The sequence below is a fragment of the Pristiophorus japonicus genome, chromosome X, assembly GCF_044704955.1.
Source record: "Pristiophorus japonicus isolate sPriJap1 chromosome X, sPriJap1.hap1, whole genome shotgun sequence".
NCBI classification, from domain to species: domain Eukaryota; kingdom Metazoa; phylum Chordata; class Chondrichthyes; family Pristiophoridae; genus Pristiophorus; species Pristiophorus japonicus.
Window position 1 is genome coordinate 37664381 of NC_092010.1, and position 25256 is coordinate 37689636.

The 25256-nt window shown below is 50.0% G+C and overlaps 1 protein-coding gene across 1 annotated transcript in view; it reads left to right on the top strand.

The window, feature by feature from the left end:
• The first annotated feature begins 17519 nt into the window (after positions 1–17519).
• LOC139240896 (E3 ubiquitin-protein ligase MARCHF9-like) overlaps positions 17520–25256 on the top strand; it is a 73685-nt gene continuing 65948 nt past the window's right edge. The window contains exon 1 of the mRNA XM_070869404.1: positions 17520–18221. Coding sequence (XP_070725505.1) covers positions 17856–18221 — 366 coding nt within the window. The 5' untranslated portion in view covers positions 17520–17855. The remainder of the gene's footprint in view (positions 18222–25256) is intronic.

Here is a 25256-nt window from a genome sequence, read left to right on the forward strand (position 1 = left end):
TGTTGGCTTGGTCGAGGACGCTAATGTTGGTGCGTCTATCCTCCCAGGGGATTTGTAGGATCTTGCGGAGACATCGTTGGTGGTATTTCTCCGGCGACTTGAGGTGTCTACTGTATATGTTCCATGTCTCTGAGCCATACGGAGGGCGGGTACTTCACTAGGGGAAACTAAAACTAGGGGACATAGTCTCAGAATAAGGGGCCGCCCATTTAAAACGGAGACGAGGAGAAATTTCTTCAAGGTTGTAAATCTGTGGAATTCTCTGCCCCAGAGAGCTGTGGAGGCTGGGACATTGAATATATTTAAAGCGGAGCCACATTGGGCGGGTCACATTGTTCGTATGCCCGACACGAGACTCCCAAAGCAAGCTTTCTACTCGGAACTCCTACATGGCAAGCGAGCCCCAGGTGGGCAGAGGAAACGTTACAAGGACACCCTCAAAGCCTCCTTGATAAAGTGCAACATCCCCACTGGCACCCTGGAGTCCCTGGCCAAAGATCGCTCTGAGTGGAGGAAGTGCATCCGGGAGGGCACTGAGCACCTCGAGTCTCGTCGCCGAGAGCATGCAGAAACCAAGCGCAGGCAGCGGAAGGAGCGTGCGGCAAACCAGTCCCACCCTCCCCTTCCCTCAATGACTATCTGTCCCACCTGTGACAGAGACTGTAATTCCCGTATTGGACTGTGCAGTCCCCTGAGAACTCACTTTTGGAGTGGAAGCAAGTCTTCCTCGATTTAAACGAAGGACTGCCTATGATGATTAAGGTGGAGATAGACAGATTTTTGTGCGATAAGGGAGTCAAGGGTTATGGGGAGCGGGCAGGGAAGCAGAGCTGAGTCCATGATCAGCTCAGCCATGATCTTATTAAATGGCGGAGCAGGCTCGAGGGGCCAGATGGCCGACTCCTGCTCCTATTTCTTATGTTCTTATGTCCTTTGGTGGGAATTCGATGAGAAGTGATGTGGGTTCTCAGAGAGTTGTCAAATCCAACAGGCCATGACCGATATTAACGAGCACGTCCTACAGGAAAGATTGTGCGCAATTCCTGAGAATGACGGGTCACAAGATGAGGAGGAGACAATGGAAATCCTGGGAACTGACTCAGCCAATGCTGCAGGGAATTAAGCCATGGAGAGGGCCCGCTCCCATTGCTGGTTTGTGATGACTGAAGATGAGAAATGGTTTCTCTTTTTTAAGGCTCTTTCTCTGAGGAGACAACAACAACAACTTGAATTTATATAGCGCCTTTAACGTAGTAAAACGTCTCAAGGCGCTTTACAGGAGTGTTATACGACAAAACAAATACATTTGACAGCGAGTCAGATAACAAATTACGGCAGATGAACAAAAGCTTGGTCAAAGAGAACATAAGAACAGAAGAAATAGGAGCAGGAGTCGGCCATTTGGTCCCTCGAGCCTGCTCCGCCATTTAACAAGATCATGGCTGATCTGATCATGGACTCAGCTCCACTTCCCCGTCCGCTCCCCATAACCCTTTACTCCCTTATCACTCAAAAATCTGTCCATCTCCACCTTAAATATATTCAATGACCCAGCCTCCACAGCTCTGGGGCAGAGAATTCTGAGAAAAGAAATTCCTCCTCATCTCAGTTTTAAATGGGCGGCCCATTATTCTGAGACTATGTCCCCTAGTTCTAGTCTCCCCTATCAGTGGAAATATCCTCTCTGCATCCACCTTGTCGAGCCCCCTCATTATCTTATATGTTTCAATAAGATCACCTCTCATTCTTCTGAATTCCAATGAGTAGAGGTCCAACCTACTCAACCTATCTTCATAAGTCAACCCCCTCATCCACGGAATCAACCTTGTTGAATAAAGCAATGTGACTGAGTACTGTAGACGTGAGTAAGTGTGACCTTAGTCTCTTTATTCTAACTCCAGAGTGTTGGTACAGCATGGGAGACCTGCTTATATACAGTGCTCCCAAGGGATGCTGGGATCCCTTGGAACTCCAACAGATACGCCCTCTGGTGGCGGTAGAATGCTGGTTACATAGTGTTGCATACATAGTATCACTTCCCCCCGCCCCCCCACAAATCAATAGTACACTTATTTACAGGGTGAGACGATCTGGGGCTTTCCACTCCCTAGTCGATCGTCTCGGTACAAACACAGGTGCAGGTGAGTTGGTTGAGCCTTCGCTGGGCTGCTGGGGATGATGAATTCAGCTTCATGGTGAAAGTGTGTACCCCGTACACTTCTGCCTCCTCGGTTCGAATCTCTAGTTCAGTTTGATCCGCCATGGATCGATCTTCCTCTGTAACGTGGTGGTTTGCAGGGTTTGCAGCTCGTCTGCACATTCGCTGGAGGTGTCCCATTGTTCCACAGCCTTTGCACGCATAGTGTTTGAAGCGGCATTGATGGGCTCGATGATCACCTCCGCAGCGCCAACAAGGTGTTAATTGCCTCGTGTTGGCGCTTGATGGCGGACTCTGAGATCATCTGAAGTCGTGCAGCTGCAGGCGTGTACGTTCTGCCATATGTATTCCTGCCTGAAAACGACGTTACTTTGTGTACAGTACTTGTCGAAACCTCTATGCTGCGAAATTTGTTTGGTGTTATCGCTGGTGGACATAAATGCCTGGGCTATCGTTATGGCTTTGCTCAGGTTCGGTGTTTCAACAGTTAATAGTTTGCGAAGGATAACCTCATGGCCAATGCTAAGCACAAAAAAGTCTTTTAACATTTGTTCCAGGAATCCATCGAATTCGCAATGTCCTGCAAGGCGCCTTAGTTCGGCGACGTAGCTCGCCACTTCCTGGCCTTCTGACCTTTGACATGTATAAAATCGATACCTTGCCATCAGAACGCTCGTATTTAGGTGCTCCCGGACCAGCGTACACAGTTCTTCATATGATTTGGTTGTTGGTTTCACCAGAGCAAGAAGATTCTTCATGAGGCCATAGGTTGTTGCCCCGCAGACGGTGAAGAGGATCGTCCTTCGTTTGGCAGCATTCGTGCGCTCTTCCAGCTCGTTGGCCACAAAGTATTGATCAAGTCGCTTCACGAAGGCCTCCCAATTGTCCCCTTCTGAGAATTTCTCCAGGATACCAACAGTTCTCTGCATTTTCGCGTGATGGTTCGTTATCTCGTTGCCAGTTGTTATGTCTCGAATAAAGCATTGTAACTGAGTACTGTAGACGTGAGTCTCTTTATTCTAATGCCAGATTACTGGCACAGCATGGGAGTGCTCCCAAGGGATGCTGGGATCCCTTGGGACACCAACAGATATGCCCTCTGGTGGCGGTAGAATGCTGGTTACATAGTGTTGCATACATAACAAACCTAGTGAACCTTCTCTGAACAGCCTCCAATGCAAGTATATCCTTCCTTAAATACGGAGACCAAAACTGTACGCAGTACTCTAGATGTGGCCTCACCAATACCTGTACAGTTGTAGCAGGACTTTTAAGAGGTAGGTTTTAAGGAGTGTCTTAAAGGTGGAAAAGGAGATAGCGAGGAGGAGAGGTTTAGACAGCGAGTTCCAGAGCTTCGGGCCCAGGCAATAGAAGGCACGGCCACCGATGGTTGAGTGATTATAATCAGGGATGTTCAAGAGGGCAGAATTAGAGCAGCGCATCTCAGGGGGGTTGTGGGGCTGGAGGAGATTACAGATATAGGGAGGGGGTGAGGTCATGGATGAGAATTTTGAAATCAAGGCGTTGATTAACCGGAAGCCAATGTAGGTCAGCGAGCACAGGGGATGATGGGTGAGCGGGACTCATTGCAAGTTAGGACACGGGGCAGCGAGCACAGGGGGTGGGTGATGGGTGAGCGGGACTCGGTGCGAGTTAGGACATGGGACAGCAAGCACAGGGGGTGATGGGTGAGTGGGACTCGGTGCGAGTTAGGACACGGGGGCAGTGAGCACAGGAGGTGATGGGTGTGTGGGACTCGGTGCGAGTTAGGACACTGGGGCAGTGAGCACAGGAGGTGATGGGTGTGTGGGACTCGGTGCGAGTTAGGACACGGGGCAGTGAGCACAGGGGGTGATGGGTGAGCGGTACTCGGTGCGAGTTAGGACACGGGGCAGTGAGCACAGGTGGTGATGGGTGAGTGGGACTCGGTGCGAGTTAGGACACGGGGGCAGTGAGCACAGGAGGTGATGGGTGTGTGGGACTCGGTGCGAGTTAGGACACTGGGGCAGTGAGCACAGGAGGTGATGGGTGTGTGGGACTCGGTGCGAGTTAGGACACGGGGCAGTGAGCACAGGAGGTGATGGGTGTGTGGGACTCGGTGCGAGTTAGGACACTGGGGCAGTGAGCACAGGAGGTGATGGGTGTGTGGGACTCGGTGCGAGTTAGGACACGGGGCAGTGAGCACAGGGGGTGATGGGTGAGCGGTACTCGGTGCGAGTTAGGACACGGGGCAGTGAGCACAGGTGGTGATGGGTGAGTGGGACTCGGTGCGAGTTAGGACACGGGGGCAGTGAGCACAGGGGGTGATGGGTGAGCGGGACTCGGTGCGAGTTAGGACACGGGGCAGTGAGCACAGGGGGTGATGGGTGAGTGGGACTCGGTGCGAGTTAGGACACGGGGCAGTGAGCACAGGGGGTGATGGGTGAGTGGGACTCGGTGTGAGTTAGGACACGGGGCAGTGAGCACAGGGGGTGATGGGTGAGTGGGACTCGGTGCGAGTTAGGACACGGGGCAGTGAGCTCAGGGGTGATGGGTGAGCGTTAGATGAGCTTCACAGGGAGAAAAAAATGGACAGCAGGAAACTCAGTACATGTCTTATTCTTCTCACCTCCCCTGAATCCGGAAGCACGAAAGATACTGAAGAGAGGGAGGGAACCACTGCCCGACTCTTCAACATCTGGCCCCGTCAGCAGAGATTGTCTGGTCCGTCAGGACCCCTGGGCCCGAATTTGATGGCCTCACCGCCCACTGCCGCCCACTGCCACCCACTGCCACCGACTGCCGCCCACTGCCACCGACTGCCGCCCACTGCCGCCCACTGCCACCGACTGCCGCCCACTGCCACCCACTGCCACCGACTGCCGCCCACTGCCGCCAACATTCCTCCTCGGGTTACGCCCAGTGCTACTTTCCATTTGGTCTGGAGCGGGCGGGAGGGGAGAGCCGTCGGCAACCACCCGCTGACGTCAGCGGGCGGCCAAATGGCACAACTGAGCTCACGCCCGCCGAGATGCCGTATTCACGCGGGCGGGAGTCAGCGCCAGAGCCGCTGGTTGGAGGCCGGTCTGTCCCTGACGGTCGGTCTGAAGAGCTGAAAAATAAGGTGAGTAAACATTTTTTACTTTATTTCCTTACAGGGGCGTACCTGGGTGGGGTCCCCTGAAGGTCTTCCGATGGTTTTTTTTTAATGCTTTTTCTTTGCAGGTCTGGAACTCACGGCCTGAAAGGGTGGTAGAGGCAGAAACCCTCACCACATCTAAAAAATACTTGGATGTGCCCCTGAAGTGCTGTAACCTACAGGGCTACAGACCGAGAGCTGGAAAGTGGGATTAGGCTGGGTAGCCTCTTGGTCGGCCGGCACGCACACGATGGGCCGAATGGCCTCCTCCCGTGCTGTAAATTTCTATGATTCTATGATCCTGGGTGGCACTTTCGAAGTGAGCTTCTCTACAATGTAGAGGATCTTTGAGCGAGTGGCAGCTCCACATGTCCCACAGATCCAAGACCGCCACGGATATATTGAGCAACATTCTTGAGGGGCTCCACACCCTGGTGCCTGGGTATCTGAATTTCAGGCCCTGAGATTGTAACTCAAAAAGGAGGCGAGGTGAGTGTAATGTGTGCCCCTGTGAGTATGCTCACCGGTTTGTAGAGCTGTTGCATTGTGAGTGGCTTAGCCAGTCACGTGATGTTCACAAGACTCAATAAAACCCCAGCCAGTTGGGTCTAGGTCATCCATGGATGAGGCATGCGATTGTGAGCCTGGTGGATGAACTGGCAATGTGTAGTGTGATTGTTAAAGCTTTTGCTAATAAACTAACTAGTTCTTGATAGCAATGTGTTGCTATGCATTCTTGAGCACTGAAGCAAATACACTACAGTGACAAAGTCATTAAGTACACACACAATGGTGCCTGCAGTGAGGAGCTTGGAGAGAAATGCTGCAGAATGCCTGACACAAAGACGCTATAGTGAGACTGCAGCTCCCTTGAACACGAGCTCCTTTCTGCGTATTGATTTATGGTTATACAGAAAATGGATCCCTTTCACGTTTGGCTGCAGAGGAATTTGAGCAGCCTTGACTTGTGTGTTCGGTAATTGAAAGAGTGCCGATTCCAAGTGCACAGATGAATGGGAGTTTAAGATGTCATTCTGCCAGACCACCAAGGAAGAGTCGTTGCTTTGTTTGAGGATCGCATTTCATCTCTTCCGCCAGACTATAAGCCAACATTATCTGTCGCTTGAGGTGCTCTGTGACTAGAGCACAAGTTTTGTCGGAGGTGCCGTCTTTCGGATGAAACCTTAAGCCGTCTGCCCGCACAGGTGGACGTAAAAGATCCTGCGGCAACTATTCGAAGAACATAAGAACATAAGAAATAGGAGCAGGAGTAGGCCATTCGGCCCCTCAAGCCTGCTCTGAAAGAAGAGCAGGGGGAGTTCTCCCCGGTGTCCTGGGCCAATATTTATCCCTCAATCAACATCACTAAAACAGATTGGGCCTAAAATCCCGGCCTCACCGAGAACGTACGGAGTGCGCATGGACCCGGCGAGACCTCGCAAATGCCGGTTCTTGGGGCGCGACGCGCATGCGCTGAAAACCAGCTTTTCCAATCTGTCAAAATGTCCCTGCGCAGATCCTCCGCATCCATGCGAGAGAGATTGGGGCGATTTGCCCATCTCTTGCCCAGAAAATGTCCTTCAAACTCTTACACCTGGTAAAAGCAGCCACATTGCTAACTTTTACCAGCATAAGAGTTTTAAAACATATAAAAATTAAATTTAAACACACATTTTTATAGTTAAAAACCCTGTCCATTAAGGTAAGTTTATTTTTAACTCAATTAAAACACATTAAAAAAAATACCAAAAAATATATATTTTTTCTAAAACATTTAATTACAATTAATTTTAAATATGTGAGGTGTTTTTTCGTGATTTATTGTGCTGTGTTTGGGTGTTTTAGGGGGTTTTCTCATTGAGAGTAATGGGAGTCCGTACAACCAGAGTTCCCATTATTATCAATGAGAATACTGTATTGTGATTGGTTGTCCAGGCCCATGTGCCTGCAGCATGTACGTACGTACCTGAAAGGCATCTCCCTGTGCGCTGCACAGTGAATCTCAGCCTCCGACTGGGAGCCTACGTTCCTCCGGGACCACCAGGTACTTTGGTGGATTTTTTTCGGGTCGGAGGTGTTCGTATGACAGAAGCCCCCGACCTCAGTTTTAGGCCCGATATCTGGTCATTATCACATTGCTGTTTGTGGGGAGCTTGCTGTGCGCAAATTGGCTGCTGCATTTCCCACATTACAACAGTGACTACACTCCAAAGGTACGTCATTGGCTGTAAAGCGCTTTGAAACGTCCGGTGGTTGTGAAAGGCGCTATATAAATGCAAGTCTTTCTTTCCTATGGGGATAATCTTGCCTTTGGGTGATAGTGCGACAGAGGCATCAGCCTTCCATGAACATCTCGCCCGATTTTAATTTCCATTGACTTCAATGAGATGTCTAACGGGGGGCTGAATCGCTGTCACCCGTTTTACACTATCACCCACAGTCACAATGAGCCCCAACGTTCTTAAAATGCATCATGTAAGACACAGATGTGCAAAGGTGTTAGCTGGAGGGTAATGAAAGAAGATCGCCCAGAAAGTGTGCAACAGAACAACGAATCAGGACGGTACAGAGCGAGATTGAACTGTTTCAATAACGCAGGAGACAACTCGCCATCTTTAGCGCTCTTCGAAACATCGCTGCACGCCCGAGTTTGTGGTACACACTCACACCACATGGAATGCGAAAGGCCGAAATTTACCCTGGTTAACCCGCTATCTGGTCAATGAAAAGAAAGACTTGGATTTATGTATAATATATAATATATCGGATTTATTTAGCGCCTTTCACGACCACCAGACATCTCAAAGCGCTTTACAGCCAATGAAGTACTTTTGGAGTGCAGTGACTGTTGTAATGTGGGAAATACGGCAGGCAGTTTGCGCACAGCAAGCTCCCACAAATAGTAATGTGATAATGAGCAGATAATCTGTTTTTTAGTTATGTTGATTGAGGGATAAATATTAGACACCAGGGAGAACCCCCCCGCTCTTCTTCAAAATAGTGCCGTGGGATCTTTTACATCCACCCGAGAGAGCAGACGGGGCCTTGGTTTAATGTCTCATCCGAAAGACAATGCGGCACTCCCTCAGCACTGCACTGGAGTGTCAGCCTAGATTTATGTGCTCAAGCACCTGAAGTGGGACTTGAACCCACAACCTTCTGACTCAGAGGCAAGAGTGCTACCCATTGAGCCACAGTTGACGCTAAATGGGGTGACACGTCTTCATCAGGGCCATTTTAGTGGATAGAACATTGCGGGAAGCATCAGTCCAAGTTCCTGATCTGAAACTGTGCTGGTATTCGAGCCAGAGAGTGAACACAAGCATACTGCTACTACCTTGTAATAGAGGCGACAAGGCTAATGTTGGAGATTGAAATGTACTGTTATCCTACAGCTGTGTGGAAGGCCGGTGTGGGACGCTTGCTGGCTTTTGATTAGGAGATTTTTTGCATGGAGTTTTGAATGGGCCGCACAGACCCTTAAAGGGACCGCGCACCGAAAGACATAATTTGGGTCAACATTAGTCTTCAACCCAGCTGATGCAGTCATAAGATATTGCAACATGAGGAGGCCATTCAGCCCCTCGAGCCTGTTACATTAGGAACAGGAGGAGGCTATTCAATCCCTCGAGCCTGTTACATTAGGAACAGGAGTAGGCCATTCAGCCCCTCGAGCCTCTTACATTAGGAACAGGAGGAGGCCATTCAGCCCCTCATACCTGTTACATTAGGAACAGGAGTAGGCCATTCAGCCCCTCGAGCCTGTTACATTAGGAACAGGAGGAGGCCATTCAGCCCCTCGAACCTGTTACATTAGGAACAGTAGGAGGCCATTCAGCCCCTTGAGCCTCTTACATTAGGAACAGGAGGAGGCCATTCAGCCCCTCGAACCTGTTACATTAGGAACAGGAGGAGGCCATTCAGCCCCTCGAGCCTCTTACATTAGGAACAGGAGGAGGCCATTCAGCCCCTCGAGCCTGTTACATTAGGAACAGGAGGAGGCCATTCAGCCCCTCGAGCCTGTTACATTAGGAACAGGAGGAGGCCATTCAGCCCCTCGAGCCTGTTACATTAGGAACAGGAGGAGGCCATTCAGCCCTTGACCCGGTTACATTAGGAACAGGAGGCCATTCAGCCCCTCGAGCCTGTTACATTAGGAACAGGAGGAGGCCGTTCAGGCCCTCGAGCCTATTACATTAGGAATGGGAGGAAGCCATTCAGCCCCTCGAGCCTGTTACATTAGGAACAGGAGGAGGCCATTCAGCCCCTCGAGCCTGTTACATTAGGAACAGGAGGAGGCTTTTCAGCCCTTCGAGCCTGTTACATTAGGAACAGGAGAAGGCCATTCAGCCCCTCGAGCCTGTTGCATTAGGAACACGAGGAGGCCATTCAGCCCCTCGAGCCTGTTACATTTGGAACAGGAGTAGGCCATTCAGCCCCTCGAGCCTGTTACATTAGGAACAGGAGGAGGCCATTCAGTCCCTCGAGCCTGTTACATTAGGAATTTGAGGAGGCCATTCAACCCGTCGAGCCTGTTACATTAGCAACAGGAGGAGGCCATTCAGCCCCTCGAGCCTGTTACATTAGGAACAGGAGGAGGCCATTCAGCCCCTCGAGCCTGTTACATTAGGTACAGGAGGAGGCCATTCAGCCCCTCGAGCCTGTTACACGGGAACAGGAGGAGGATATTCAGCCCCCCGAGCCTGTTACATTTGGAACTGGAGGAAGCCATTCAGCCCCTCGAACATGTTACATAAGGAACAGGAGGAGGCCATTCAGCCCCTCGAGCCTGTTACATTAGGAACAGGAGGAGGCCATTCAGCCCCTCGAGCCTTTTACATTTGGAACCGAGTGTAATGTCGGCAAATTTGCTGATTTTTCAAAGATGGGTGGAAAAGCAAATTATGAGGAGGACACAAAAAATCTGCAAAGGGATATAGACAGGCTAAGTGAGTGGGGAAAAATTTGGCAGGTGGAGTATAATGTGGGAAAATGTGAGGTTATCCACTTTGGTTGAAAAAATAGAAAAGCAAATTATAATGTAAATGGAGAAAAATTGCAAAGTGCTGCAGTACAGAGGGGCCTGGTGGTCCTTGTGCATGAAACACAAAAAGTTAGTATGCAGGTACAGCAGGTAATCAGGAAGGCAAATGGAATGTTGACCTTTATTGCAAGGGGGATAGAGTATAAAAGCAGAGAAGTCCTGCTACAACTGTACAGGGTATTGGTGAGGCCACACCTGGAGTACTGCGTACAGTTTTGGTCTCCGTATTTAAGGAAGGATATACTTGCATTGAAGGCTGTTCAGAGAAGGTTCACTAGGTTGATTCCGGAGATGAGGGGGTTGACTAATGAAGATAGGTTGTGTAGATTGGGCCTATACACATTGGAGTTCAGAAGAATGAGAGGTGATCTTATCGAAACATATAAGATAACGAGGGGGCTTGACAAGGTGGATGCAGAGAGGATATTTCCACTCATAGGGGAAACTAAAACTAAGGAACATAGTCTCAGAATAAGAGGCCGCCCATTTAAAACTGAGATGAGAAGGAATTTCTTCTCTCAGAGGGTTGTAAATCTGTGGGAATTCTCTGCCCCAGAGAGCTGTGGTCATTGAATATATTTACATAGAAACATAGAAATATAGAAAATAGGTGCAGGAATAGGCCATTCGACCCTTCGAGCCTGCACCACCATTCAATAAGATCATGGCTGATCATTCATCTCAGTACCCCTTTCCTGCTTTCTCTTCATACCCCTTGGTCCCTTTAGCCATCAGGGCCATATCTAACTACCTCTTGAATATATCTAATAAACTGGCTTGAACAACTTTCTGCGGTAACAACTCTCTGAGTGAATAAGTTCCTCCTCATCTCAGTCCTAAATGGCTTACCCTTATCCTTAGACTGTGACCCCTGGTTCTGGACTTCCCCAGCATCGGGAATATTCTTCCTGCATCTAACCTGTCCAGTCCCGTAAGAATTTTATATGTTCTCCCCTCTCATTCTTCTAAACTCCAGTGAATACAGGCCCAGTCGATCCAGTCTCTCCTCATATGTCAGTCCTGCCATCCCGGGAATCAGTCTGGTGAACCTTCGCTGCACTCCCTCAATAGCAAGAACGTCCTTCCTCAGATTAGGAGACCAAAACTGAACACAATATTCCAGATGAGCCCTGTACAACTGCATTAAGACCTCCCTGCTCCTATACTCAAATCCCCTAGCTATGAAGGCCAGCATACCATTTGCCTTCTTCACCACCTGCTGTACCTCATGCCAACTTTCAATGACTGCATCCTAGAGTACTTAAGGAGGTGGCCTTGGAAATAGTGGATGCATTGACAGTCATTTTCCAACATTCCATTGACTCTGGATCAGTTCCTATAGAGTGGAGGGTAGCCAATGTAACCCCACTTTTTAAAAAAGGAGGGAGAGAGAAAACAGGGAATTATAGACCGGTCAGCCTGACATCGGTAGTGGGTAAAATGATGGAATCAATTATTAAGGATGTCATAGCAGTGCATTTGGAAACAGGTGTCATGATAGGTCCAAGTCAGCATGGATTTGTGAAAGGGAAATCATGCTTGACAAATCTTCTGGAATTTTTTGAGGATGTTTCCAGTAGAGTGGACAAGGGAGAACCAGTTGATGTGGTATATTTGGACTTTCAGAAGGCGTTCGACAAGGTCCCACACAAGAGATTGATGTGCAAAGTTAGAGCACATGGGATTGGGGGTAGTGTGCTGACATGGATTGAGAAATGGTTGTCAGACAGGAAGCAAAGAGTAGGAGTAAATGGGTACTTTTCAGAATGGCAGGCAGTGACTAGTGGGGTACCGCAAGGTTCTATGTTGGGGCCCCAGCTGTTTACATTGTACATTAATGATTTAGAGGAGGGGATTAAATGTAGTATCTCCAAATTTGCGGATGACACTAAGTTGGGTGGCAGTGTGAGCTGCGTGGAGGATGCTGTGAGGCTGCAGAGCGACTTGGATAGGTTAGGTGAGTGGGCAAATGCATGGCAGATGAAGTATAATGTGGATAAATGTGAGGTTATCCACTTTGGTGGTAAAAACAGAGAGACAGACTATTATCTGAATGGTGACAGATTAGGAAAAGGGGAGGTGCAAAGAGACCTGGGTGTCATGGTACATCAGTCATTGAAGGTTGGCATGCAGGTGCAGCAGGCGGTTAAGAAAGCAAATGGCATGTTGGCCTTCATAGCGAGGGGATTTGAGTACAGGGGCAGGGAGGTGTTGCTACAGTTGTACAGGGCCTTGGTGAGGCCACACCTGGAGTATTGTGTACAGTTTTGGTCTCCTAACCTGAGGAAGGACATTCTTGCTATTGAGGGAGTGCAGCGAAGGTTCACCAGACTGATTCCCGGGATGGGGGGACTGACCTATCAAGAAAGACTGGATCAACTGGGCTTGTATTCACTGGAGTTCAGAAGAATGAGAGGGGACCTCATAGAAACATTTAAAATTCTGACGGGGTTAGACAGGTTAGATGCAGGAAGAATGTTCCCAATGTTGGGTAAGTCCAGAACCAGAGGTCACAGTCTAAGGATAAGGGGTAAGCCATTTAGGACCGAGATGCGGAGGAACTTCTTCCCCCAGAGAGTGGTGAACCTGTGGAATTCTCTACCACAGAAAGTTGTTGAGGCCAATTCACTAAATATATTCAAAAAGGAGTTGGATGAGGTCCTTACTACTAGGGGGATCAAGGGGTATGGCGAGAAAGCAGGAATGGGGTACTGAAGTTGAATGTTCAGCCATGAACTCATTGAATGGCGGTGCAGGCTAGAAGGGCTGAATGGCCTACTCCTGCACCTATTTTCTATGTTTCTATGTTTCTATGTACCATGACACTCAGGTCTCGTTGCACCTCCCCTTTTCCTAATCTGCCGCCATTCAGATAATATTCTGCCTTCATGTTTTTGCCACCAAAGTGGATCACCTCACATTTATCCACATTATACTGCATCTGCCATGCAGTTGCCCACTCACCTAACCTATCCAAGTCACCCTGCAGCCTCTTAGCATCCTCCTCACAGCTCACACCACCACCCAGCTTCATGTCATCTGCAAACTTGGAGATATTACACTCAATTCCTTCATCTAAATCATTGATGTATATTGTAAAGAGCTGGGGTCCCAGCACTGAGCCCTGCGGCATCCCACTAGTCACTGCCTGTGATTCTGAAAATAACCCATTTATCCCGACTTTCTGCTTCCTGTCTGCCAACTAGTTCTCTATCCACGTCAATACATTACCCCCAATACCATATGCTTTAATGTTGCACACTAATCTCTTGTGTGGGACCTTGTCAAAAGCCTTTTGAAAGTCCAAATACACCACATCCACTGGTTCTCCCTTGTCCACTCTACTAGTTACATCCTCAAAAAATTCTAGAAGATTTGTCAAGCATGATTTCCCTTTCATAAATCCATGCTGACTTGGACCGATCCTGTCACTGCTTTCCAAATGCACTGCTATTTCATCTTTAATAATTGATTCCAACATTTTCCCCACTACTGATGTCAGGCTAACCTAATTTAAGGCAGAGATAGACAGATTTTTGAGCGATAAGGGAATAAAGGGTTATGGGGAGCGGGCAGGGAAGTGGAGCTGAGTCCATGATCAGATCAGCCATGATCTTATTGAGTGGCGGAGCAGGCTCGAGGAGCCAGGTGGCCTACTCCTGCTCCTATTTCTTATGTTCTTATGAACAGGAGGGGGCTATTCAGCCCCTCAAGCCTGTTACATTAGGAACAGGAGGAGGCCATTCAGCCCCTTGAGCCTGTTACATTGGAACAGGAGGAGGCCATTCAGCCCCTCAAGCCTGTTACATTAGGAACAGGAGGAGGCCATTCAGCCCCTCAAGCCTGTTACATTAGGAACAGGAGGAGGCCATTCAGCCCCTCAAGCCTGTTACATTAGGAACAGGAGGAGGCCATTCAGCCCCTCGAGCCTGTTCCGCCATTCAGTGAAATCATGCCTGATTTGTATCGTGACTCCATCAACCCGCCTTGTTTCCCTAACCTTTAATACCCTTACCCAACAGAAAAACCTATCAATTTCCATTTTAAAATTTTCAATTCACCCTCCTCCGCAACGGCTCAACAGCTAGTTTAATCCTGAAATTAAATTGATAATTTTGCTGATGAGGATTGAAACGCTGTTGATTCGCGCTAAATATTAATCATTTTTTGCAGTTGTGATGTTTGGTCGCAGGTACCGTTCCACGAAGCAATTATTAATGGGATCGAATGTCGTGACAAGTCCTTCGGGCCTTGCAGTTGCGATCTAAAGTAGCGAAGTTGTGTTGCACTAATAGGAGCTGCTGGCGGTGACAATTTCTTTAATTGAATCAGTTTATGCAGGAAGGCTCCAGACTGACTATAGGCGTTGCAATACACACTGCTGGTCATCGCCCGTGAATTCTCATCCAACTGCTCCACACTCCCAGGGAGAACAGGGCTCTCCGATGAGGAGAGTTTGAGCAGGCTTAGCCTATATTCTCTTGAGTTTAGAAGAATGAGAGGTGATCTCATTGAAACATACAGAATTCTTGACAGGGTAGATGCAGGGAGGATGTTTCCTCTGGCTGGGGAGTCTAGAACCAAGGGTCACAGTCTCAGAATAAGGGGTCGGCCATTTAGGACTGAGTTGAGGAGGAATTTCTTCACTCAGAGGGTGGTGAACCTTTGGAGAGAGCTCTGGAGGCTCAGTCGTTGAGTATATTCAAGGCTGAGATCGATAGATTTTTGGATATTGAGGGAATCAAGGGACATGGGGACAGTGCAGGAAAGTGGAGTTGAGGTAGAAGATCAGCCATGATCTCATTGAATGGAGGAGGAGGCTCGAGGGGCCGAATGGCCGACTCCTGCCCCTAATGCTTATGTTCTGATGGTCTTATGACACATTAACGCTTTCACTCACTTTGGAAATCAGTTTTTTTCGCTGTCATTTTCTCCCTCCCTATCCGCTTATCCTCTCCCCTGACATCGTGAGGTTGACGGTATCTGCAGGTCACACCTTATCTGGATGGGACTGGCTGGATAGAGCTGGTGGGCTTTTCAACAACAACCATGTCTATATAGCGCCTTTAATGTCGTGGAACGTCCCAAGGTGATTCACCGGAGTGTTAGCAACAACATTTGACACCGAGCCACATAAGCAACATTTTTTTTAAAATTGCTCCTGGGATGTGGACGTTGCTGGCAAAGCCGGCATTTATTGCCCATCCCTAATTGCCCCTTGAGAAGGTGGTGGTGAGCCGCCTGCTTGAACCGCTGCAGTCCGTGTGGTGAAGGTGCTCCCACAGTGCTGTTAGGGAGGGAGTTCCAGGATTGTGACCCAGCGACGATGAAGGAACAGCGATATATTTCCAAGTCAGGATGGTGTGTGACTCGGAGGGGAACGTGGAGGAGGTGGTGTTCCCACGCGCCTGCTGCCCTTGTCCTGCTAGGCGGTAGAGGTCGAGGGTTTGGGAGGTGCTGTCGAAGAAGCCTTGGCGAGTTGCTGCAGTGCATCTTGTAGATGGTACACACTGCAGCCACGGTGCGCCGGTGGTGGAGGGAGTGAATGTTGAAGGTGGGGGATGGGGTGCCGATCAAGCGGGCTGCTTTGTCCTGGATGGTGTCGAGCTTCTCGAGTGTTGTTGGAGCTGCACTCATCCAGGCAAGTGGAGAGTGTTCCATCACACTCCTGACTTGTGCCTTGTAGATGGTGGGAAGGCTTTGGGGAGTCAGGAGGTGAGACACTCGCCACAGAATACCCAGCCTCTGACCCGCTCTTGTTGCTACAATATTTATGTGGCTGGTCCAGTTAAGTTTCTGGTTACCCTCAGGATGTTGATAGTGGGGGATTTGGCGATGGTAATGCCGTTGAATGTCAAGGGGCAGTGGTTAGACTCTCGCTTATTGAAGATGGTCATTGCCTGTCACTTGTGTGGTGCGAATGTTACTTGCTACCTATCAGCCCAATTAGGACAGTTGACCGAAAGTTGGGTCAAAGAGGTAAACTAGAGATGATCCAAAACTCGGCTGCCCTGTGTCCTAACTCGCACCAAGTCTCGCTCACCCATCACCCCCTGTGCTCACTGCCCTGTGTCCTAACTCACACCCAGTCCCGCTCATCCATCACCCCCTGTGCTCACTGCCCTGTGTCCTAACTCACACCCAGTCCCGCTCACCCATCACCCCCTGTGCTCACTGCCCTGTGTCCTAACTCACACCCAGTCCCGCTCATCCATCACCCCCTGTGCTCACTGCCCCGTGTCCTAACTCGCACCAAGTCCCGCTCACCCAACACCCCCTGTGCTCGCTGACCTACATTGGCTCCCGGTTAAGCAACACCTCGATTTCAAAATTCTCATCCTTGTCTTCAAATCCCTCCACGGTCTCATCCCTCCCTATCTCTGTAACCTCCTCCAACACCCCCCTCCCCCCCCACACTGAGATGTCTGCGCTCCTCTAACTCTGCCCTCCTGACCATCCCTGATTATAATCGCTCCACCATCGGTGGCCGTGCCTTCTGTTGCCTGGGCCCCAAGCTCTCGAACTCCCTGCCTAAACCTCTCTACCTCTATTTCCTCCTTCAAGGCGCTCCTTAAAACCAACCTCTTTGACCAAGCTTTTGGTCACTTGCGCTAATTTCTCCTTATGTGGCTCGGTGTCAAATTTATTATCTCATAATACTCCTGTGAAGCGCCTTGGGACGTTCCACTCCAAAGGCGCTATATAAATACAAGTTGAGGCAGTGATTTAAGGAGACGTCCTTTTTTTCCTGGCATGTTTATGCGGGTAAAAATCCAATATTATAATCCCTTCTCACCCCCCCCCCCCCCAATAAACGGGAAGCTGGAAATAGAAAAGGAGATTCGGGGCAGGGTGGATTATTCCCCGGGAGCCGCCGCCCGGTGAAATTGACTGAAACTGACAGATTCGGTGGGAAATTGACACGTGGGCGACGTCGAGGTGCGGCTGGCTTTTAAGAAGTGGCGGGGGTTGAATATAATGTGAAGAACTGTGTGATTGGGAATATTGAGGGTTGGGGGAGAGATGTTGAGCCCGGTGACTGAGGGGGTGTATGTGTGTAGGGGGGAGGGTCAGGGGTGGAGAGACCGTGAAATGGAGGCAGGGCTGCTTTGAAACACACACACGTCGGGCGGGCGGGCTGTCTGTCGGGAGGGAGGGAGGGGTGTGTGTGTGTGTGTTTTTGCCCGTGTGCTGGGCGCAGGACGTGCGCGGGTTGGGGAATGTGGCGCGCCGACATGAAAGAGGACGAGCGCGGTGGCGAGGGGACCGGGGCAAAGGAGCGGCCGGTGATCGGTGTTGGGACAACGGGAGGCGCCCGTCCAGTGGCTCCGGCGGCTTCGACCGCGATCTAGCACCTCTGTGCAGCCTCGGGGAGCCGAGCGATCTCTGTATTTGGACGCCTATTTATTTGTTTTTTTCTGGAGCAGCGATCAACAATCTTATTTATTTTTTCCAAAGCAAACGCGTTTATTTGTTTTCCTTTGCTTTTGTTTTGCATCCCGTCCAGTGCAAAGAAAAACCCCACCCACATGTGAATGATGTTCAAGTATCAAATCCGCATGGTTTTCAATGACCTAAAGGTGCTGGTTTTGATGAGATCTTTCGCGATGCAAAGGAGCGAGCAGGATTTGGAGACGGGCCGGAGAGGAGGAGGAGGAGGAGGGGATGGCGATGGAGAGCTGGCCCGATCGGGGTGCGGATGGCCTCCCTTCCCCAATTGCTCGTCCCGGGCCGAGGACGAGTGCTACGGGGCGGACGCCGCCGGAGCCGGCCGAGGAGGAGCAGAGGACAAGGGGAGGGATGCGGTGCTCCAACCGGGGATGGACTCGGTGTCTCTCAGCAGCACCGAGAGCGGGATGAGAAGCCCATTGTGCCGGATCTGCTTCCAGGGACCAGACCAGGTACGGTTGCAAAACCTCCCCCTCCCGGAGATAACCTCCCCCCGCAGCCTTTTCTCCAACAGTCCTGAAATGGACAAGGGTTTGTACATTTCTGCCGATGGAGATGTGGCTTGAAATGCCATTCCCCACCCCCGAGCATAGCAGGCTGATCTCATTAAGGTGTCTAAGATGATTAAAGAATGCGATAGGGTGGAAAGAGAGTTCCCTCTGGTGGGGCAGTCCAGAACAAGGGGGCATCATCTTAGAATCAGAGCCAGGCCGTTCAGGGGTGATGTCAGGAAGCACTTCTTCACACAAAGGGCAGTGGGAATCTGGAACTTCCTTCCCCCAAAAAGCTGAGGCTGGGGGGGGGGGGGTCAATTGAAAATGTCAAAATAGAAATTGATGGATATTTGTTGGGTAAGGGTATTAAGGCCGGTAGATCTTATTAAATGGCGGAGCAGGCTTGAGGGGCCAAATGGCCTACTCCTGCTCCTAATTCTTATGTTCTTAAGATACAGATCAGCTGCGATCTAATTGAATGGCGAAACAGGTACAAAAGGCTGAATGGCCTCCTCGTGCTCCTATGTTATCACCTGATAAGAAAATAGTCTTCTTTGCTTTTATTGGCTACTGATTAATATCCAAAGGGGCAGTCGTTTGAAATTACACGGGATATTCGGCACAGAAACGGGCCATTCGGCTCAACCAGTCCATGCCGGCCTTTATGCTCCACTTGAGCCTCCTCCTGTCTTTCCTCATCTAACTATCAGCATAACCCTCTATTCCCTTCTCCCTCATATGTTTGTCTAGCCTCCCCTTAAATGCATCAATACTATTCACCTCAACCACTCCCTGTGGCAGCAAGTTCCACATTCTCACCACTCTCTGGGTAAAGAAGTTTCTCCTGCGGTCAAACATTCTTCTGAAAGCAGAAGATGCTGCAAATGCACAGCAAATCCCTCAGCTGGGTAGGTCCTTTGGCAGGACTGACCAAAAATGAGGGGGTGGGGGGAGTTGACTGACGGGTAGAGAGTCCAACAGGACGCTGGGGGCGAGCTCGCTGAGGCCTGACGAGGGAGATCCGGTCCTGTTCCTGAAGTTTGTGTTGAGACTGAATCGGATTGTAAAGCGAGTTTTGTCAATTGGCTGGATGAAATGATACAATATGTAGTGACCGCTTCCTCCTGGGAGGTTTAATGGGGTTTTTTTTGCAATGATTATATCAGAATGAATCTCTCAGTTTGGAAGTGATCACGCACATAATGCATGGCCTGTTGGCATAGCACCAACCGAAAAAAGATGGGCAACTGATTAAAACCACCCCCTACCCGCCAAATTCCAGGATGCTATTAAGGAGAATCAGTGGATAGATGGGAATAATTTCAGTGTTGCACTCTTGGCTTGCAGTTTAGTCAATGCTTCTAACCTTTGCTCTCACAGTTTACGAGGTCGCGTAAAGCATTTCAGAAGGTCACTCATCGCCTTGTAATGTTGTCCATTATTTCCCACGTGGGAGCAATTTTATCCCAATTTGCCAGGTGGGCACCCCTTTCCACCAGACGTCCCAAAGCGCTTCACAGTCCATGAAGTACTTTTGAAATGTAGTCACTGTTGTAATGTGGGAAACGCAGCAGCCAATTTGCGCACAGCAAGCTCCCACAAACGGCAATGTGATAATGACCAGATAATCTGTTTTAGTGATGTTGATTGAGGGATAAATATTGGCCAGGACACCGGGGATAGCTCCCCCTGCTTGTCTTTGAAATAGTGCCATGGGATCTTTTACATCCACCTGAGAAAGCAGGCAGGGCCTCGGTTTAACGTCTCATCCGAAAAACGGCCCCTCCGACAGTGCGGCACTCCCTCAGCACGCCCTTCCGACAGTGCAGCACTCCCTCAGCACTGCACTGGAGTGTCAGCCTAGATTTATGTGCTCAAGTCCCTGGAGTGAGACTTGAACTCACAACCTTCTAACTCATAGGTGAGTGTGCTGCCCACTGAGCCACAGCTGACACTGAATATTAATATCCAATCCTGTCACCAGTGGATGATGTGCAGCACCAACGAGAGTATTGTCCCTCTGTCATTTGCCTTGTGTTGTGTTGTTTGCCCTGATGTGTGGTTGAAGATTGCATGGTAGTGTGAACCTGCTGGTTCATGCTGAATGGGGGGAGGGGGTAGACCATAATAATCTCCATTCTGACACATGTGCACATATGAGTCAGAAGGTTGTGGGTTCAAGTCCTACTCCAGGGGCTTGAGCACATAAACCTATGCTGACACTCCAGTGCAGTGTTGAGGGAGCACCGCACTGTCGGAGGGGCAGCACTGAGGGAGTGCCGCACTGTTGGAGGGGCAGTACTGAGGGAGCGCCACACTGTCGGAGGGGCAGTACTGAGGGAGCGCTGCACTGTCGGAGGTGTCGTCTTTCAGATGAGACGTTAAACCGAGGCCCCGTCTGCTCTCTCGGGTTGATGTAAACGATCCCATAGCACTATTTCGAAGAAGAGCAGGGGAGTTCTCCCCGGTGTCTTGGCCAATATTTATCATCTCAACCAACATCGCTTAAACAGATTATCTGGCCATTATCACATTGCTGTTTGTGGGAGCTTGCTGTGTGCAAATTGGCTGCTGTGTTTCCCACATTTCAACAGTGACCACATTTCAAAAGTACTTCATTGGCTGTAAAGTGCTTTGGGATGTCCTGAGGATGTGAAAGGTGTTTGGAAATGCAAGTCTTTCTTTTCAGCCAATGGTAGGATTTCAAAATGCATTTTGCACCTTAAGTCCCACCATTGTACAGGGGGGTGAGGGGACTGACTGAACTCCAAATTAGGACAACATTCAGCTCTTTTCTCATGGATCTGATGGAGGCCAATCTAGGGTTAGTAGACGGAAATGCCACATATATCTAATTTAATGATGTTGGATAGCTAGAAAATGAATGCACATCTCTCCATTAAATTGTATTGGCAAAGCACGAGTATATATTGGTATTAGGGTTTAGAGAAATTGGTTTCTGATTTCTTGCAGTCTGCAGTGGACTTTAATAACATGACGCTCGAAGTACCGTATCTATCACAATCATACAGCACAGAAGGCCATTCGGCCCATCGTGCCTGTGTAAGAGCCATCCAATCCCCCCTGCTCATAGTCCTGCAAATGTTCCCTTATAATATTACAAGACTAGCAGCAGTTGCAACACTTAAAATGGCCACTGGAAACTTGCATTTCTATAGCATCTTTCATGACCTCAGGACGTTCTTTAGTGCTTTACAGCCAATGAAGTAGTTTTTGGAGTGTAGTCACTGTTGAAATGTGGGAAACACAGCAGCCAATTTGCGCTCAGCAAGCTCCCACAAACAGCAATGTGATAATGACCGAGATCATCTGTTTTAGTGATGTTGGTTGAGGGATAAATATTGGCCAGGACACCGGGGATAACTCCACTGCTCTTCTTCGAAATAGTGCCATGGGAGCTTTTATGTCCACCTGAGAGAGCAGACGGGGCCTCGGTTTAATATCTCCACTGAAAGACAGTGCGGCGCTCCCTCAGTACTGCCCCTCCAACAGTGCGGCGCTCCCTCAGTACCGCCCCTCTGACAGTATGACGCTTCCTCAGTACTGCCTCTCCGACAGTGTGGCACTCCCTCAGTACTGCCCCTCTGACAGTGCGGCGCTCCCTCAGTACCGCCTCTCGGACAGTGCGGCGCTCCCTCAGTACTGCCCCTCCGACAGTGCGGCACTCCCTCAGTACTGCCCTTCTGACAGTGTGACGCTCCCTCAGTACCGCCCCTCCGACAGTGTGACGCTCCCTCAGTACCGCCCTTCCGACAGTGCGGCGTTCCCTCAGCACTGCCCCTCCGACAGTACGGCACTCCCTCAGTACTGCCCTTCCGACAGTGTGACGCTCCCTCAGTACCGCCTTTCCGACAGTGCGGCGCTCCCTCAGCACTGCACTGGAGTGTCAGCCTAGATATTTATGTGCTGAAGTTCCTGGAGTGGGACTTGAACCCACAACCTTCCGACTCAGGCGAGAGTGCTGCCCACTGAGCCACGGCTGATGTTTTTGCCTCTGATTGCTGAATAGAGAAATGCGCTAATTGGTTGTGAAACTGAAGCCGATTAGCCAGGAAGGTCCCAAGTATGATTCTTGATCTGTGCTGACCTCACGCAGGACTAGGGAGGGGAAAAACCAGCCAACGTTCCCACTCCTGATCACCATCCTATAACTCGACGGTAGAAAAAGTGTGTGTGTGTGTCTGTGTGTGTGTGTGTGTGTTTGGTGAAGATAGAATCAGGCTAGTCTGTGATGCCGTCCACAGTCAAATAGCCCATGGATGGAGGGCAAAACTTTCAATTTTGGAAGGCGTGTAAAACGGGCGGTAGTGGATGGGCTGCCCCCCCAACCCCGTGTAATTCAAGCTCCTGTCGATCGAAAGATTAATTGGGCGGTGTTTGTAACGGGCGTTTGATCTGACTCCGCCCGCTCTCCATCCCCGCCCAGGCTGAAATGTTTGCCCGCTCTGTTGAGGCTCGCACATGAAGAATGGCTACTTGGCTGAGGTACCAGAAGGCAACAATGGAAATATCTCCCAACGTGTCAGTGCCTTCAGGAGATGGAGGAGAGGGGAGAAAGCGAAATAATGAGTATGCAATTTGTAGACAGTGTCGATCATTCTGGAGCTCCTTTTTTAACCTGTTCATATAAAAAATGTGAAAAAACTGGAAATTGGTTAGTGGCAATGGAAATAGGGATGTAATAGTTGATGTGTGCACTGTGTCGTGCACTGTGTGTACGTGTGTGTGCACTGTGTGCTTGTGTGCATGTTTTCTGTGTGCACGTGTGTGCACTGTATGTATGTGTATGTGCATGCAGCGTGTGTTTGCACGTGTGTGTGGACGAGTGTGTGCACTGTACGTACGTGTGTGCGCGCACTGTGCACGTGTGTGCACTGTGTGCATTCACTTTGTGTGTGCGCCCCTGTGTTTGCCTGTGTGTGTGTGGGCATGTGTCCATGCGTGTGTGTGTGGGCATGTATCCATGCATGTGTTTGTGTGCACTGTGTGTACCGCACGCGTGTGCGCGCACGCGCGCAGATGCGTGTTGTGTGTGCACCCGCGTGTATGTGCACTTGTGCGTGCATGTGTGTGCACGTGTGAGTGTATGCACCAGTATGCGGGCGTATCCATGTGTGTGTGCACTTGTGCGCGCGCAGTGTATGCACGCACGTCTGTATGAGCGCACATCTGTGTGTGTGTGTGCGCCTGTGCGTGTGCACTGTGTGTGTGTGTGTGTGTGTGTGTGTGTGTGTGCGTGCACTGTATGTGTGTGCGTGCGAGCGCTGTGTGTGTGCGTGCGAGCGCTGTGTGTGTGTGTGCGCTGTGTGTATGTGTGCACGTGCGCTGTGTGCGCGTGCACGGTGTGTGCACAGTGTGCGCGTGCACTGTCTGTGTGTGTGCACTGTGTGTGTGCGTGCGTGCACTGTATGTGTTTGTGCGTGCACTGTGTGTGCCTGCACTGTATATGTGCGTGTGTGTGTGCACTGTGTGTGTGTGCGGGTGCACTGTGTGTGCGCGCACTGTGTGTGTGTGCATGCACTGTGTGTGCCTGCACTGTGTGCGTGCACTGTGCATGCGTGTGTGTGTGTGCTGTGTGCGCGCGTGTGCACCGTGTGTGTGTGTGTCTGTGCGAGAATTTGAGAAGTTTATATAACGTCGGCTATGTAACTTGTACCTTTATCCTTTCTAAATACACTGCTATATATTTTTTTACTGTTCTACATCGCTTTTTCTTCCACTTTTCTAGTCCCCTTTGGTATTTTCTACCTTTTCCCTCATTTCCTTTCACTGCCAATTATTCTGGCTCTTTTGGCTTTGCCTTATCTCCAGTTAGTGGTGCATCTGTACTTGACACACAAGCAAGAAAGGCATCATCTCAACATGATGGAAGGCTTTTGTATTCCTCGTCAGAGTGCGTGGGCAGTGGGTGGGAGCGGAGCTGTCTCGAATGCTGTATTTATGTTGCCGAACTGCTGGAAGGAATGGGATTGGAATATTGCCTGAGGATCTGTGTGCCGTGGAATTGGTTCTGCTGTAATATTGGCTCGGTGGTCAGTATCACCCAACACTGGGCGAACTGAACTTGCCACGTGTTTTAAACAACAACTTGCATTTATATAGCGCCTTTAACGCAGTAAAACGTCCCAAGGCGATTCACAGGAGCGTTATCAAACAAAATTTGACACAGCCACATAAGGAGATATTAGGGCACGTGACCAAAAGCTTGGTCAAAGAGGTAGGTTTTAAGCAGCGTCTTGAAGGAGGAGAAAGAGATAGAGAGGCGGAGAGGTTTCGGGAGGGAGTTCCAGAGCTTGGGGCCCAGGCAACAGAAGGCACGGCCACCGATAGTGGAGCGATTATAATCAGGGATGGTCAGGAGGGCAGAATTAGAGGAGTGCAGACATCTCGGGGGGAGGGGCGGGGGCTGGAGGAGATTACAGAGATAGGGAGGGGCGAGGGCCATGGAGAGATTTGTAAACAAGGATGAGAATTTTGAAATCGAGGCGTTGCTAAACCGGGAGCCAATGTAGGTCAGCGAGCACAGGGGGTGATGGGTGAGTGGGACTGGGTGCGAGTTAGGACACGGGGTCAGTGAGCACAGGGGGTGATGGGTGAGTGGGACTGGGTGCGAGTTAGGACACGGGGTCAGTGAGCACAGGGGGTGATGGGTGAGTGGGACTCGAAACGAGTTAGGACACGGGGGCAGTCGAGTTTTCGATCACCTCTAGTTTACGTAGGGTAGACTGTGGGAGGCCGGCCAGGAGTGCGTTGGAGTAGTTGAGTCTAGAGGTAACAAAGGCACGGATGAGCCGAGGCAAGGGCAGAGGTGGAAATAGGCGGTTTTAGTTATGCCGCGAATATGTTGCCGGAAGCTCATTTCAGGGTCAAATATGACACCTAGTTTGTGAACAGTCTGGTTCAGCCTTAGACAGATGCTAGGGAGAGGGATGGAGTTAGTGGCTAGGGAACGCAGTTTGTGGCGGGCTCGAG